Raw genomic sequence first — 15,096 nt, 5'->3', positions numbered from 1 at the left:
ATATCAAAATATATTAAAAATTTAAGATTAATTTATGTTATATCATAAATCAAATATTATATTAAAACTTTTAATGTTAATTTTATATTATATCAAATGTTATATTAATTTTATGTTATAAGATTAATAAACATGAATAATAAGATTACTACTTTATGTTATATTAATTAGCAATTTAGCATATAATATATTTCAAAAAAATTGAACAAAGAATTACAAATATTACAAACTCAAACAAAACCATAAAATAAACTTATAGATCAAACCAAACAAACTTACAAATTAGAAAAATCTAACAACTCGAACAAAAATTGAAATCGAACAACAGATATTCGGGCCACAACTGCAGCCATGGGCTATATAGATCTTTCAAAATCTTTGGGCAAATCTATATGTCCGATGGTCTCCATGGTCGCAGTTGTGGATCATTAAACTCAAAGACCCATGACAGTGTCACCCACGGTTACAACTGCTTGTTGTTACCCACGACAACGAGGTTACGAAGAGAAGTTCTCTCATTTTTGCCGGCTTAGAAGATGAGGAAGAGAAGAATAAGACAAGAGGGAGAAGAATAGAAACGAAGAGAAGTCGAGGATGGTGGACCATGGCCACTGGCACTGAGGCGTAAAAGCCTAATGGATGGGGGAAAAAACTCAAAAGAGAAGAGGAGAGGGAAGGGAGGCGGCTAGGAAATTTGGAATGAGTGGAATGAGAGGAGAGAGAAAATGTGATAATATGTAGGTTTTTGTAACCCTATAATGAAATGATGCGGATATCCTAAACCCTGGCCCCGTCCCCACATGGCTTCACCATGCGGGTGGATGCTCCGAAACTTACAGTTGACGGTTGGGGCCCCTTGCTCCAGCTAGGTGGGGGTCGGACCAAAGGGGGTCTGTCCATAATAATAAAACATTTGTTTTTTGATGTAGATACTAAACTTATCAAATTAGTTTCATTTTTATTTTCATTGTTTTCAAAAATAACCATCCATACATCAAATTACATCCAAAAATTCAGAGAGCATAAAATACATCAAATTAAATAAAATCAACATCCTTGAATTGCATCAAAACACAAATTACATTGTATAAAAATATATCAAATTACATAAAATGAAAAGTAGTAAAACATTATTTTCATCCTATCAACAGCATACACATCAAAATATATCCAAAAAAGGATTCATTTTCGCGACTTTTAGCTACTTATACATCAAATTACCTAAAACTTGCCAATCACAATAACTTAACAAACACACCAGCTACAATATAGAGCAGCAGCTTTAAAAAAAAGATAACCATGCAATAATTCTATACAAAGTTGTTGAACAACTGTAGTCCATATATAGCCAGTATGACTTACCAATGCCTAATCCAATGTAACTGCATTTTCTCTCATATTAGTTATTTTTTTGGCTTGCACTGGCATATAGCTAACATGATGGCAGCTTGATATATGAGAATTTTTTTTCATAATAATTATTATACTTAAATTTAAAAAATAGAAACAAATAGAATCAAGGTCGAGTATGGACACCACCTTTTTAAATAAATAATCACAATTTCTTTTTTATTTGTTCTAAATAAAATTTCATGTGTTTGTAAGTAGCATTGTATTATGATAGTTAATACATAATGAGCTATATTAAACTTTTTACATTTTTTATATGAATCATAAATAATTGAATTATGCATAGGTCCCCATCCATACATGCTTTTATATTTACTTGCAACTTAAGTATTTTACAAAAAATTTATCTAATAACTTTAATTAGATCATAGATGTAGATGTTAATAATTAGTTAATGGTGAATTGGTGATAGGTTAATTGATAATATACGTTAGTTAATTAATAAAATATTAATTTTTAATTATATATTTAAAATTATATATTGTTAATGGTGATAGGTTAGATGAAAATTACATAATTAATTATACAATTATCATATAAAATAATATATATAAAATATATTTAAAAATTAAAAATATATATTTTCCTATTCGGTTGGTCCGGTTTGGAAAAATCTCACTTGGGACCAGTTCGAAATTGAAAAAAATGAAATTTCTTGGACCGAGACCGATCGGTCCCAACTTTGGGCCAATTCCGACCAACCGGCTTACAACCCTATGTTGGTGTAATTGTAAAAATTTAAAAACTAGAAGAGTTAATTACTAAGATTAAAAAATTCAGAGAGCATTTTACAATCGCATGCCAATGGGTTAAGAGAAATGTTTGCTCTACCAAAAAAAAAAAAAAGTCTTATAAAAATATACTTAACAAATTAAATTAATGTGACTAGATGTGCTATGTTAAATTGTAAATCTCCTACATATTATTGTAAAATAGATTTGAAATTTCACATCAAATCAGATCAATTTATAAATTTATTTTTATATGATCATTTTGTATTTACAATACTTTTCATGGATCAATGAGTTAATCATAAAAGGAGTTATGCCAATTCTTGTAAGTGTAGAGTTCTTATATAGATGCATGCATGTATAATACATGTACAATGAGTTAATCAGAATGGGATTGTGTTCAAGTTACATATAGTATAACTTTTTTTTTAGTTTCTTTCCTCCAAATTAATTTCTTAATTTCTATATGAAATGATATATTTGGCGAACCCACGATTAGATTGAGTATTAATTAATCCTCTTTAAGCTAATCAAGCATGCCAAATTTCAGAAAAATTTTGATTTTGTTTACAATAATCCATTAATTAATTGACTAATTTGTTCCGTATATTTCAAGAGTTTGTTTGTAAAAAAAATTAATTTTGATTTCTAAAATATAGTCTGAATACCTTATAAATAATATAATTTGATGAAAAGATGCACACGCAAAAGAGACAGAGATCGATGGCCAAAGTTTAATTGGAGGAATAGACTATATATCAAGGTGGTAGCCCAGTTGATACGAGCTGATATTTTATGGCTTCGAAATCAGGAGTTTGAGTCAAGATATAAGTTAAAATCACTTATGATAATAAAGCCTGATCTTTAGGACATGAGATTAGCTTTGAACTAGTTGGATACTTTGGGAGTACTATGATGACGAGCTCGCCCTTGTGGCAATAGCTATGGTTCAAATCGGACATCTTGCAACAGAAAATGGCTCATATGGTCACGTCTAAAGAGGATTGTTACGTTAACGGCCTCGTCTCCCCTTTTATTTTTTTTAAAAAAAATGGACGAATAGGATCATGAAAGGTACGGTACACCGTACAAGCTAGCTAGCTATCACGGTTTCCATTAAAATCCCCAGCAGTCATCAGCAACTCATGAAAAATAGATATTTCTAAATAAATTGCAACTCAATCTAAATACAAAAAGCGTCCCCTACAATCCATGCAAAGCATGCAAGCCGATCGAAGCTATACATACTTAAGTTGAAGATGTAAAACCTGATCGATCATGCCAACACGACAGCCAAACCAAGATTGCTGGAAGACAATGTTGGGGATTAATGTTCTTCTGCAGCTTGTAGTGAGACTTTGGAGGCAGCTTGCATGCACGCGGCCTTGTTGGGGATTAATGTTGTTGACGTATCAATCTCTCATATTATTCTTTATTAATTATGTTAAAATCTGCAAAATCATCGTCAGTTTCATGCATCCTTTTTCCAGAAAAAGGACTTCTCTAATATGTACCTGTTCTGATCATGATCATCATTGCATTGAAGAAGTTCGACGTCACTCGGATTCAGATCGTATATTTGAGATTCTGAACAAAACCTCCCCACTTCCTCAGCATAATTAGGAGCCCATCCACTGTAGTTTTGATTATAGTTTTGAAAAGGTATGGTTGGCTTCATTTGGATTTCCAAAGGAATATTTCTGTACGGATCTTGAATGATCTGATCTCTCAAATGATCATCTGATGATGTAGCTAATATTGAAAATGGTTCTTGAATCTGATCTCTTCCTAGGATATTTGCCGAATGGATCATTCCTTGACCCCAGATCATTCCCATCATTGGATTTTCTGCTCCTTGGTTTCCAATAATCTCATCTAAATGCGGAGGGAAATTCAAAACCATCCCTTCACAAAACATTTGTAAAAGAAAGTTAAAAGAGCAGTACTATTTTTGGGTGACAAAACCTTGACATGCATAGTTCTGAAAAGGAAGAAAATTACTGCAATTCAATACCTGTTGGATCATTGATATTAAAGCATGGCTGGTAATTGGTTTGTTGATAAGCTTGAACTTGTTGCATGTCAACCATTGATGGAGTAGGGACAATATTCGAGAAAGGCGACTGTAAATAATTACTGGAGCTGATGTTTGGCCTATCTCTATTGAAATCCAAAGAAAATTCTCTTGTTGCATTGTAGAAATGATCTTGATCTGAGTGGAAGAAAGGAGAACTCAGACTTGGGAATGGTCTCATGCTCAACATTAACATCCGGCTGTCGCATTGAAGGAGCTTCTCATAGTGTTTGTCAAGGGCACCTGGTCGAAATTCAAGATAGTGCCTCCTATATATATATATATATATATATATATATATATATATATATATATATAGATAGATAGATAGATAGATAGATAGATAGCGTGTCAGTGAGAAATTAACATTCAATATAAGAGTTGGATGTAAATAACAAATGAATCAAGGAAATTATGTGTATATATAAGCATATTCTTTATTGGAAACGAATAAACCTGTGAATTCGAGCTTCACCATCAGTGAAATCTGAACTATTTTTCCAAAGAGTATGTTTCCTCGGCCTTGGATTAGCTTCTATATAGAATGCAGGTGGACTACTGAGCTGCAAAAAGTTACAACAGTACTATGAATTGAGACTTGAGCAAGGAAAAAAAAAAAAATTATATCAATTTAAGGATATATATAAAGAGAATGACCTCAATTTCCAGAATTCCTGGCTGACCTTCCACCATTGAAGCTCTAATTGCTAGAACTTGAGACCACTGTATTTCAATCTTGCTCTTCAAACTATCCTTCAAAATTTCCCACATCATCTTTTTCTTTGCATAGTAACACTTCGCCACCAAAGTATCTTCACGTTTAGCAACAACCTGCTCATTTTTCAACCAGATATTCTTATTTATTTTATTTTATTTTATTTTATTAATTACAGGTTTAAAATTCCGGGCATCACCTTCCACGAGCCGATTTTAATAAATGTTGCGCAGAAGTTTGAAGCCTTCATCTTCTTATTATCAGTACAGGCCTTTTCTTGAACCCCAGAATGGCCTGAGCTATGACTACTAGTCCCAGCAACAGCATCAGTGCATTTAGTAGTGTTTTCTGCATGGGAAACGCCCAGTTCATCCAAGCCCAAGAAAGGGGCCATGTTCGAGAGTGTCAAACCAATAGGACGCAAGCACAGAAGAGCTTCAATCAACTTAGCCTACAAATTATGTTTAAAGTGGCAACAAAAAATAAATAAATAAAATAAAATAAAATATATATATATATATATATATATATATAAAAGAGGGGGAAGAAATTTAGAACTTAAGCGTGTAATTCATGAATGATATAGAAACCAACCTTATCAATTTATATCAATGCATGCGCAAAGAACAGAAATCTACATTGTTCTCTTCCAAAATTGGCGAAAAGAATAAAAAGATCAAATCGTCTGAACAGAAACCAAACTTGAGTAGCACAGATGCTACGTTCATATATACATACACTATATATAAGCCCCTGCAATGAGTAGCACAGATGCTACGTTCAGATACCAAAACCCCCCATACAGATACACAAAACCTTTCCAAAACCTCAAACCAGAAACAACACCCGAGGCAACCACAGACATGACTGTTTGAACCCCATGCATAAACCCGCGGATAAACAGCCATATACTCATAAAGAAAAAGATCAAGAAAACCAGACGTTAGTAAAAAAAAAGAAAAAGAATCTTGGTCGACATACAATGGGAGAAAGAAAGGGAGAAAGAAAGGGAGATAGAAAAGAGTGCTTCAAGACACCTTTTCCTCAGTATCTGCTGGTGTTTGCATCTGCCTCTGATTTGCTGCTTCTTGGATTTGAAGCGCACAAGCAGAGCTTCTATTGTTATTGCTAGACTCAAACGGCGGGTTATTTAACTGTTCATGAGACTGAAAGAACTCACAATGCTTCTGATTCAACGAGAGAAACTTCCCACCATGAATCATGTCTTCGCTTTTACTCTTCTTTTAACCGAACTATTTGAGATCAGAATAACCCACACCCACTTTCAAATGAATTCAGAAAGAGATCATTCAGTTGGAGGATATAATATATATCTTTATATGTAAAGAGAGAGAGAGAGAGAGAGAGAGAGAGAGAGCGCCAATAAGAACAGATGGCGCCCGTAGTTAGGTAGGAATCGAAGAAATAGGGGAAAGCAGAATGTTAATGATGAGTTGGATGGGAGAGAAGTCTTTGTGATATGTGAAAATGAAACGGATTTTTTTGTTTAGAACAGAAAATGAGACTCTGGTCATCAAAATTTAAAATATAAAAAAATTGGCTCCAAAAATTTTCTTTGAATTTTCGCTGAATGTGATAGTTATGTTACGGTAATTTGATTTGTGATAGTTTCTTATAAAAATATTTTCTAATTTATTTTTATGTCCTTTGGATATAGTCATAGAAATTAAATCTGTTTTCAAATCTCACAATCTCCAATTGGAAGCAAACGTCTAACAACTAAAGTGTCCAAAGGCTCCACCACAGCATCATGCACGCTTATGGTCGGATATAACCTCTCACTTCAATTTTGATATGGATTCCACTTATCAAATTCATCCCAAATTCTCTTCAAAAGGAGGGAGGGAGGGAGGGAGGGAATAATCTTATAACTTTAGATATTAATTAAGGTTTATATATATATATATATTTTTTAATTTATAAATATTAATATACCTAATTATACTTAAATTATTAGAAAAATATTTCGCACTCTTCGTTAAGATATGATTGTCAAAATTATTTATTATTTTATTTATCTGTCTTAATAGTTGAAATTAAAAGTATAAAATTATGATGGTATAAAAAGTGAAAAGTATAATTTTTTTTAACCAATCTTTCAAATTCGAGACTTCTTTTTTATACATATAATACTCTTTTAGTCTAACAATTAGATCAAATAGAAATGATATTTATAGTTTTAAGGCGTGTAAGGTTTGTACACTCACTTTAAAAAAAGTGATTAAATATGGAGCCTACATGACAAAATTACTTTTTCTCTTTTTTTGATAAGAAGAAACATAATATTAATGATAAACATTACAGACAACTATCAAGCTAAATTGTTCGAGAGATGAAGTTTGGAAAACCATCACACCACATCTCAACAGACTCGACAGACCAAGCATGTCCGACTAGACCAGAAGCAGCCTCATTTCCCAACCTACTCACATGTTGAATCTGATATTCCTCAAAAATAGCCAATCACTTTTTTGTTTGTTGCAATAAAATCCCCAGTATTGAAGAAGACTATGTTGTAACTTTTTTCTTTTTTTTTTCCTAGACTATGTTTTATCTTGAATCCCTCTTACCATCAATAGACAATCACTCTCTATGATCTACTTTTTAATACCTTTAAGAGCACATAACTGCAAGCCTTGAAATACAGCAAGCAACTCTATATCCTCAAGAGAAGCAACCTCAACTCCAGCTTTGTTAGCAGCCATAACAATTTTACCAATAGCATCTTTGAGTATAACTCCAAGATATTTGGATGTTAAAAAACTACTATATATCATGAATGCCTTAAAAAGCTTCCAATTATAAACAGTCCCTTTGATAGTTTGCCCTAATAAAAATTGAAGTGCACGTACACAATGCAAATTTAAGTCGCAATTGACTTGTCACTTAACAAGTAACTTACTGGCCAGTTTACCATCCGTACGTATACATATTATCTATTCTACTCTGAAATGAATTTTATAAAAAAATAAAAAAATGCTTTACAACAATTAGTGGGCTGTCTTATATTGTTGCAAATTTATCGATATATTTGCTTAAAAGAACCCAAAAAAAAAAAAAAAAAAACATTATCACAAGCTAGCTCATGTCCTACACACATTCTATACTCCTGATATGACAGGATTTTATTTATATGAAAAATTCACAAATTTAATTGCAAATCAAATTATGACACATCATCAATAATGCATTCTCATATATACAAGCTTATGTATAGAATGACTAAAAAATATAGTTTTTTTTTTCCTATCGCGGTTCTAAACCCTAGATTGTGGTAAGCATAATTAATTTAGAGTTAATGCTTATCTAGTTAGAAAGTGAATAGACGACATCTACTTATTTATTTGATTGGCTTTGTTCTCGCTTTAAAGAATGATGGTGTGGATTTTATTGAGACCTTTAATCCTGTGATCAAATCTGTCATAGTGAGAGTTGTTTTAGCACTACCTGTTTTCTTTGACTGGCCCATTTTGTAGTATGATGTTTCAAACGTTTTCTTACATGGAAGGCTTGAGGAGGAAGTGTTCATCGAGCAACCACGTGGCTTTGCTCATCCCCAGTTCCCTAAACATGTATGTCGCCTTAAAAAGGCCTGAGCCCTTTATGGCCTTAAACATACACCTTGAGCGTGGTTCCTTCATCTATCAACTAGTTTGCTCGATTATGGCTTCACGGGTTCATCTGTTGATACTTCATTGTTTACATTTCATCATGGTCATGTACACATTTTTGTGCTAATATATGTTGACAATCTCCTCGTTACTGGCTCATGTCCTACCTCCATACAGAATCTTGTTGCTCAACTTAAACAAGAATTTGCTTTGAAAGCTCTCGGTGAGCTTGGCTACTTCTTGGGAATTGAAGCCTTTAGGGATGCTCAGGGACTTCATTTGTGCCAAAGCAAATATATACTCGACATCCTTCATCGCTTCCGAATGGTTGATGCACCCAACTCTATCTGTCTCTAGAGGAAAAATATCTGCAGCTAACAATCAACCAGTCGAAGACATCACTGGTTACATGCAATTAGTTGGTGCACTTCAATATTGTACACTAACTAGACCTGAGATTGCATATTCTGTAAATCAGTTATGCCAACATCTACATTCTCCCAATGCTCTTCATTGGAAGTCAGCCAAACAAGTTTTGCGTTATCTCAAGGGCATGGTAGACCATGGACTATATTTTGGCAAACGTTCTCTAAATCTTTATGCCTATTGCAATTCGGATTTGGTGGGAGATCCTCATGATAGGCGATCAACTTTTGGCTATAGAGTGTTTTTGGATCCATGTTTGATATCGTGGTGTGCAAAGAAGCAAGGTGTGGTTTCTCGCTCTAGTACAGAAGCCGAATATCGAGCTTTGGCAATACTTGTTGCTAAATTATATTCGCTACAGATGCTCCTTAAGGATCTTCATGTGCCTCTCCTTTCGCCACCTATGATTTGGTGTGAGAATCAAAGTGTAATTGCTCTTGCAACCAATCCAGTTTATCATGCTCGCACTAAACACATTGAAGTGGATTTTTATTTTAATTGAGAAAAGATTTTGAACAAGGACATCTGTACTTGCTACATCTCTACTACATATCAGTTCGCAGATATTTTCACAAAAGGCCTTACATCCTCTCAGTTCCAACTTTTGAAAGACAAACTCGTGGTTTATGACCTTCCATTTGTTTGAGAGGGGGGGGGGTATTAAGCAAGACAAATCAGATCCCCTTAAATCTACAGATCACTTTATCTGTGCGATGACACCACAAGCCAGGATAGGAATGACAGTATCATTCCATAGATATTTGATTGATTTCATATTTTTCTTCTTTCTATGTATAGCGTAGGTTCTATATTTGGTATACAAATTTGTATAGCTGTAAGTTACCAAGTATACATGTAACACAATTTATATATAATACACAATATACAATAGGTTTGGTGACTAAACACTTTCTCTTGCAAATCTATCATCAATAAGGCATTGAAGTTAGTATAAAAAGATTCTAATTTTTTTAAAAAAATATTTATTGTGATTTGGAGATAAATCCATCAAATGTCCCGTGTAAGATTTGAGAATGCATGGTTTGGCTGCAAAAAGCTGTTGAAGTGAAAAATGGACGTAGTGAGGCGCCTACTATTTCAGAAAGCTATGCATATTGCTATTTAGGGGTGTAAATTTAAACCGAAAAATTGAAAAATCGGTCCAGACCGGACCGAATCAGACCAATTGGTCTGGTTTTGAATCGGTCCGGTCTAGGACCGATTCCTATATTATGAAAACCAGCCGGATTCGATCCAGTTTCGATTTTGTAGTTTCCGAAACCGGACCAAACCGAACCGGACCGGTTGGAAAATATATATATATATATATGTAAATTAATTTTATATATTATACAAAATATTTATATATATATAAGTTTTATACATAATATATAATTATATATTAAATTTTTATATATAATATATATAGTTATATATCATATATGAAATAATTTCATATTATAATTTATAAATTATAACATAAAATGTTAATCTTAAATATGAACATTTGTAATTTGTTTGATCATATGTTATTAATATAATTATATATAAGATAATGTTATTATAATTTATAAAATAAAAGTTTAATCTTAAAGATAAAAATTTAATTGATCATATATTTTAAACATAATATATATTAAATTATTACTAACATTTTATCATAAGAAGTAATATTTCATTATATGTTTTTTACATTTTAAAAAACCGAAAAACCGGACCGGACTGGAAACCTGTAAAACCAGAGGTACCGGTTTAGGTGGGTAACTGGGGCGTAATCGATTTTGAAAAATGTAAAACAGGTACATACTAGTTCGGTCCTAGATTTTGTCCAAAACCGGACCGGTTACACTCTTATTACTATTCTAAATTCAACCACACTTTCCATTCATCTAATAGGAGGGAAAATAAATTTAAAAAATAAAATAAAATAAATATCAGGATCCTCAAATTTCATCAAAACATAAATTACACTGCATAAAAGTATATTAAATTACATAAAATGCAAAGTAGAAAAATACTATTTTCATCCTATCAACAACATACACATCAAAATATATCCAAAAACTGATTCATTTTCATGACTTTCAGCAACTTATAGATCAAATGAAATTTCTCTCATTAGTCACTATTCACCATCTCACACTCCAAAACACCTAGTCCCCAACTCTCTATCCCAGCCCTAGCGTAGGGCGGGGGCAGGACCAAGGTGGCCCCTCAGCCTGCATCCATACTCTACAAAATGCATCCCTAACAATCCATGCAAAGCATGCAATCCGATCGAAGCTATACATACTTAAGTTGAAGATGTAAAACCTGATCGATCATGCCAACACGACAGCCAAACGTACCAAGACTGCTGGAAGACAATGTTGGGGATTAATGTCCTTCTGCAGCTTGTAGTGAGACTTTGGAGGCAGCTTGCATGCATGCGGTCTTGTTGGGGATTAATGTTGTTGACGCATCAATCTCTCGTATTATTCTTTATTAATTATGATGAAATCTGCAAAATCATCGTCAGTTTCTTGCATCCTTTTTTCTAGAAAAAGGACTTCTCTACTATGTACCTGTTCTGATCATGATCATCATTGCATTGAAGAAGTTCGACGTCACTCGGATTCAGTTGGTTTAAAACCCCATTCAGATCGTATCTATGAGATTCTGAACTAAACCTCCCCACTTGCTTAGCATAATTAGGAGCCCATCCACTGTAGTTTTGATTATAGTTTTGAAAAGGTATGGTTGGATTCATTTGGATTTCCAAAGGAATATTTATGTACAGATCTTGAATGATCTGATCTCTCAAATGATCATCTGATGATGTAGCTAATATTGAAAATGGTTCTTGAATCTGATCTCTTCCCAGGATATTTGCAGAATGGATCATTCCCATCATTGGATTTTCTGCTCCTTGGTTTCTAATATTCTCATCTAAATGCGGAGGGAAATTCATAACCATCCCTTCACAAAACATTTGTAAAAGAAAGTTAAAAGAGCAGTACTATTTTTGGGTGTCAAAACCTTGACATGCATAGTTCTGAAAAAGAAGAAAATTACTGCAATTCAATACCTGTTGGATCATTGATATTAAAGAATGGCTGGTAATTGGTTTGTTGATAAGCTTGAACTCGTTGCATGTCAACCATTAATGGAGTAGGGACAATAGTCGAGAAAGGTGACTGCAAATTACTGGAGCTGATCATGTTTGGCCTATCTCTATTGAAATCCAAAGAAAATTCTCTTGCCGCATTGTAGAAATGATCTTGATCTGAGTGGAAGAAAGGAGAACTCAGACTTGGGAATGGTCTCATGCTCAACATTAACATCCGGCTGTCGGATTGAGGGAGCTTCTCATAGTGTTTGTCAAGGGCACCTGGTGGAAATTCAAGATGGTGCCTCCTATATATAAAGAGCGTGTCAGTGAGAAATTAAAATAACAAAGAGAACTGTTACGGATATAAAAAGATTATACAAAAGTAAATCCACAAATTGACACGGGTTACGTGATCCGTTAAAGTATTTCTCAATGACAAATGAATCAAGGAAATTATGTGTATATATAAATAAGCATATTGTTTATTGAAAACGAATAAACCTGTGAATTAGAGCTTCACCATCAATGAAATCTGAACTATTTTTCCAAAGAGTGTGTTTCCTCGGCCTCGGATTAGCTTCTATATAGAATGCAGGTGGACTACTGAGCTGAAAAAAGTAACAACACTATGATGAATTGAGACTTGAACAACGAAGAAAAAAAACTATATCAATTTAAGGATATATACTAAAGAGAATGAATGACCTCAATTTCCAGAATTCCAGGCTGACCTTCCACCATTGAAGCTCTAATTGCTAGAACTTGAGACCACTGTATTTCAATCTTACTCTGCAAGGTATCCTTCAAAATTTCCCACACCATCTTTTTCTTTGCATAGTAACACTTTGCCACCAAAGTATATTCACGTTTAGCAACAACCTGCTCATCTTCAGCCAAATAATCTTATTTTATTAATTACAGATTTAAAATTCCGGGTATCACCTTCCACGAGCCGAGTCTAATAAATGATGCACAGAATTTGTTAAGAACCTGCTTGTGGTATGCTGTTGTAATAGAGAAGGATGAAGAAAACGTAGAAGATGGTTGTTGCAAGAAGAAGAACAGAGTGCACGGAAGATGTTTGATAAAAAGACTAGCAGAAATTGTATTGTCACGGGAGTGCTTCGAGGGCTCCCAAACCACCTTACAGAATTCTCTTACAATAATATTCTCAATGATATTTTTCGTTTCCTCTGACTTCCCCTCTTATTCTTACATTTCTCTCACCTGTAACTAACTCTTACAATTGATAAACTGACCATGACTGACTTTCAATTAAAATGACAAACTCAATACTTGAAGTAACAGACTCTCTGTTGCCAACGGGTCTCAGCCCCAGTAATTTCCCAACGCACCGTTTGAAGTCTTTAAACTCAAACGGTGCGTTTAATAGTTTTTAAACGCCTAAAAACTTAATGTAAAACGCACGCACACCGACTCTGCCTTCAGGACTCGCAACGCGCCCCCGCAACGCGCCGTTTACCCTTCTCCCCTTACGTCGTCGTTCTGAGTTCCACTTAAACACTTACACTTCAAGCCACTTCACTTCACACTTCAAACTCGATACTCAGAATCTCTCCTTTTCTTCTCTTCGTTTCTCTGCTCTAGGGTTCATGCCCTTGTTCGAATGGCCTGCGCTATGACTACTAGTCCCAGCAACAGCATCAGTACATTTCGTAGTGTTTTCTGCATGGGAAAGGCCCAGTTCATCCAAGCCCAAGAAAGGGGCCTTGTTCGAGAGTGTCAAACCAATTGGACGCAAGGACAGAAGAGCTTCAGTCAACTTCGCCTACAAATTATGTTTAAAGTGGCAACAAAAAATAAATAAATAAATAAATAAATAAAGAGAGAGAGAGAGAGAGAGAAGAAGAAGTTTAGAACTTAAGCGTGTAATTCATGAATGATATCAGAACAACAGAACCAACCTTATTAATTTATATCAATGCATGCGCAAAGAACAGAAATCTACATTGTTCATTTCCAAAAATGGCGAAAAGAATAAAAAGATCAAATCTTTTGAACAGAAACCAAACTTGAGACGGATAGAGTTTAATATAATATATATAAATATCCATATATACATACACTATATATAAGCCCCAGCAATGAGTAGTATAGATGCTGCATGCAGATACCAAAACTCTCCATGCAGATACACAAAACCTTTCCAAAACCTCAAACCAGAAACAATACCCCTGAGGCAACCACAGATTTGACTGTTTGAACCCCATGGATAAACAGCCATAAACTCATCAAGAAAAAGATCAAGAAAACCAGACGTTAATTAAAAAAAAAAATGAACCTTGGTTGACATATAATGGGAGAAAGAAAAGGGAGAAAGAAAAGAGTGCTTCAAGACACCTCTTCCTCAGTGTCTGCTGGTGTTTGCATCAGCCTCTGATTTGCTGCTTCTTGGATCTGAAGCGCACAAGCAGAGCTTCTATTGTTATTGCCAGACTCAAACGGCGGGTTCTTTAACTGTTCATGAGACTCAAATAACTCACAATGCTTCTGATTCAACGAGAGAAACTTCCCACCAGGAACCATGTCTTCGCTTTTCCTCATCTTTTAAGCAAACTATTTGAGATCAGAATAACCCACACACACTTTCAAATGAATCCGGAAATCCTTCAGTTGGACGATATAATATATATCTAGAGATAGAGAGAGAGAGGGCGCCAATAAGAACAGATGCCGCGCGTAGTTTGGTAGGAATCGTTGAAACAGGGGACAGCAGAGTATGGGAAAGAAGTCTTTGTGATATTTGAAAATAAAACGGATTTTTTAGTTTAGAACAGACAATGAGACTCTGGTCACCAAAATTTAAAATATAAAAAAATTGGCTCCAAAAATATTTTTTTTTCCATTTGGATTCGTTATATACATATATATATATATATATATATATACACTATGTGAAAGCAACGTGCAATGCACGTTTGCTTAGTTTATAGTTAATTTTTTTTTGTTAAGAACTAATTTTTCTTTAATAAGGACGTAATATTTTTTGGTTAATT

General features: G+C 34.0%; 1 protein-coding gene across 1 annotated transcript; it reads right to left on the bottom strand.

The window, feature by feature from the left end:
• Nucleotides 1-5,102: 5,102 nt before the first annotated feature.
• Nucleotides 5,103-14,639, bottom strand: LOC121262207. Its single transcript, XM_041164605.1, has 2 exons — nucleotides 14,441-14,639; nucleotides 5,103-5,381 (listed from the first exon to the last, which is right to left on the bottom strand). The coding sequence occupies exons 1-2, from the start codon at nucleotides 14,624-14,626 to the stop codon at nucleotides 5,103-5,105; spliced, it is 465 nt and encodes a 154-aa protein (XP_041020539.1). The 5' UTR covers nucleotides 14,627-14,639.
• Between the last annotated feature and the right edge of the window lie 457 nt (nucleotides 14,640-15,096).

The sequence above is a fragment of the Juglans microcarpa x Juglans regia genome, chromosome 4S (assembly GCF_004785595.1).
Source record: "Juglans microcarpa x Juglans regia isolate MS1-56 chromosome 4S, Jm3101_v1.0, whole genome shotgun sequence".
Classification (NCBI taxonomy): domain Eukaryota; kingdom Viridiplantae; phylum Streptophyta; class Magnoliopsida; order Fagales; family Juglandaceae; genus Juglans; species Juglans microcarpa x Juglans regia.
Note: the sequence above shows the minus strand (reverse complement) of the source record. Positions and strands in the feature narration are given on the sequence as shown.

Bases quoted from the DNA above. Each gene is read 5' to 3' on its own strand.
- LOC121262207 (XM_041164605.1), bottom strand. From the start codon at position 14,626: ATGGTTCCTGGTGGGAAGTTTCTCTCGTTGAATCAGAAGCATTGTGAG. The intron at 5,382-14,440 runs GTGTCTTGAAGC...CATAATTTGTAG, and splicing joins CAGCAGACACTGAGGAAGAG to GCTAAGTTGATTGAAGCTCT.